The sequence below is a fragment of the Penaeus japonicus genome, unplaced genomic scaffold (assembly GCF_977035675.1).
Source record: "Penaeus japonicus unplaced genomic scaffold, GWHDUDI00000001_assembly GWHDUDI00000029, whole genome shotgun sequence".
NCBI classification, from domain to species: domain Eukaryota; kingdom Metazoa; phylum Arthropoda; class Malacostraca; order Decapoda; family Penaeidae; genus Penaeus; species Penaeus japonicus.
In genome coordinates, this window is record NW_028234431.1 from 15,071,680 (window position 1) to 15,074,179 (window position 2,500).

At 49.4% G+C, this 2,500-nt stretch overlaps 1 protein-coding gene across 1 annotated transcript in view; it reads left to right on the top strand.

The window, feature by feature from the left end:
- The window catches only part of LOC122249562 (putative neural-cadherin 2), a 189,430-nt gene that overhangs the window by 176,498 nt on the left and 10,432 nt on the right, over positions 1-2,500 (top strand). The window contains 4 exon segments of the mRNA XM_086554383.1: positions 1-224; positions 1,252-1,454; positions 1,750-1,913; positions 2,252-2,420. The exon segment at positions 1-224 is cut by the window's left edge and continues 179 nt beyond it. Of these exon segments, the coding sequence (XP_086410509.1) occupies positions 1-224; positions 1,252-1,454; positions 1,750-1,913; positions 2,252-2,420 (760 nt within the window).

Here is a 2,500-nt window from a genome sequence, read left to right on the forward strand (position 1 = left end):
CCTCACCGTCGTCATCACCGATGTCAACGACTGTCCGCCCGTCCTCACCCCGCCCACCGTCCTCCACGTCCAGGAGCACGCCCAGACGCCCGCTCTCCTCACTACCCTCACCGCCGACGACGAGGACGTGTGGGCGATGGGGCACGGGCCGCCCTTCAACCTCAGCCTCGCGCCCAACAACCCTCCGCATGTCCTCGAAAAAATCAATCTGAAGTTTAATCCTTGTGAGTAAACGAATGGACTCTCTGCCACGCCTCCTCTCTCTCTCTCTCTCTCTCTCTCTCTCTCCTTCTCTCTCTCTCTCTCTCTCTCTCTCTCTCTCTCTCTCTCTCTCTCTCTCTCTCTCTCTCTCCCTCTCTCTCCTCTCTCTCTCTCTCTCTCTCTCTCTCTCTCTCTCTCTCTCTCTCTCTCTCTCTCTCCTTTCTCTCTCTCTCTTCTCTCTCTCTTTCTCTTCTCTCTCTCTCTCCTCTCCCTCTCTCCACTCGTCTCTCTCTTCCTCCTCTCTCTCTCTCTCTCTCTCTCCTCTCTCTCTCTCTCTCTCTCTCTCTCTCTTCTCTCCTCTCTCTGCCTCTCCCTGTCTCTCTCTCAAACACTTCTCTCTCTCTCTCTCTCTATCAAACACTCCTCTCTCTATCTCTCTCTCTATCTATATATATATATATATATATATACATATATATATATTTCTATTTATATATATATATGTGTGTGTGTGTGTGTATGGAAAGCAATGTGTGCGATCTTGTGTGTGTGTGTGTGTGTGAGTGTGTGTGTGTGTGTGTGTGTGTGATGTTGTTGTGTGTGTGTGTGTGTGTGGGTGGTGTGTGTGTGGTGTGTGTGTGTGTGTGTGGTGTGTGTGTGTGTGTGTGTGTGTGTGTGTGTGTGTGTGTGTGTGTGTGTGTGTGTGTGTGTGTGTGTGTGTGTGTGTGTGTGTGTGTGTGTGTGTGTGTGTGTGCGTGTGTATGTGTGATAGATAGATAGATAGATAAGGTTTTATACTAACAGTTGAAGATGGAACAGATAGAAATGGAGAAGTACAGATAGATAGATAGATAGATAGATAGATAAGAGAGAGAGAGGGGAAGCTAGAGAAGTATATATATATATATATATATATATATATATATATATATATATATATATATAGAGAGAGAGAGAGAGAGAGAGAGAGAGAGAGAGAGAGAGAGAGAGAGAGAGAGAGAGAGAGAGAGAGAGAGAGAGAGAAACTAATCACACCCAACGCTCGAACAGATCTGGACAGCGGGCGCGGGGGCGCGGAGGTATGGCTGATGCGCAGCGTCGACAGGGAAGAGAATCGGGTGCTCGAAGTGGGCGTGACGGTGAGCGACGCGGGCGGCCTCGCTGCGACGTACGCTCTCACCCTCGTCGTGGATGACGTCAACGACAACCCGATGAAGCCGGCCTCCAAGACGGTGTACTTGTGGAAGACGCAGGTAAGACGCATGGGTCTCCTGGGCGGATTTCTTTCAGGTTGGTGGAAGTGAAGAAGTGGAAGTCTCCTTCCTATATATGACTGTTTGTCTTTGCGCCTATCTTCCTCTCTACTTATCCATATATCCATTGGTCTGTTTATTTGTTGTCTGTGTTTATATCTAATTACTTAGTAGAAGCCACCTACCTTCTATTAAGCCACATGATCTTAAAAGAATAGTACACGTGAACGAAAAGACAATCAAACATAAAAGAGTCATACCGCTGCAGTTCCACCCTCTCTCCGCTCTCCTCCAGGACGGAGGGTCGGATGCTCCTCTGGGACGCGTGTACGTGGACGACCCCGACGACTGGGACCTTCAGGACAAAGTGTTCCGGTGGGCGGGGTCCCCGCACCCGCTCTTCTCGCTGGACAAGGACTCGGGGACCATCTTCGCCTCCAGCCAAGTCAGGGAAGGGAGGTGGGCCTCATGCTGCCTGATGATGCTCAAATGTTCACTATCATTTGTTATTATAAACTGTTACACACACAGACACACGGTTCATATTTTACATTATGGCTGCAAAAATAAAACTGATCGTTCTTTGCTCAAAACGATTCCGTGTTACCTGCCTTGATTTTACTTAGTGTTGTTCGTTATTGAGCGAGAGAGAGAAGGGGGAGACGGAGAAAGATAAATTAAAACCGAGAGCGATAACAGAGAGAGATAATAAAACAAGGAGAAAAGGAGGAAGAGAAAGGAAAGGGGCCGCGGCTGGGCGAAGGGAAACTCCTCCTCACTCGATCTCTCGGCCGCAGGTACGACCTGGCCTTTTCCGTGAGCGACGTGGCGTGGGCGCAGCGCGGGGTGGCGGCCAACGTGACGGTGCAGGTTCGCGTGCTGACCCCGGACGCCCTCGAGAACGCTACGCCCATCAGCCTCACGCCCAAGACGCCCTCTGACCTCACCAAAGGCTGGTCGCCCGAGGTCTGTATTGTGTCTTTTGTTGCAGCAAGAAAGGAGAAAGTAGTCAGATTTTAATGTAAAATAATAACATAAATACCTAC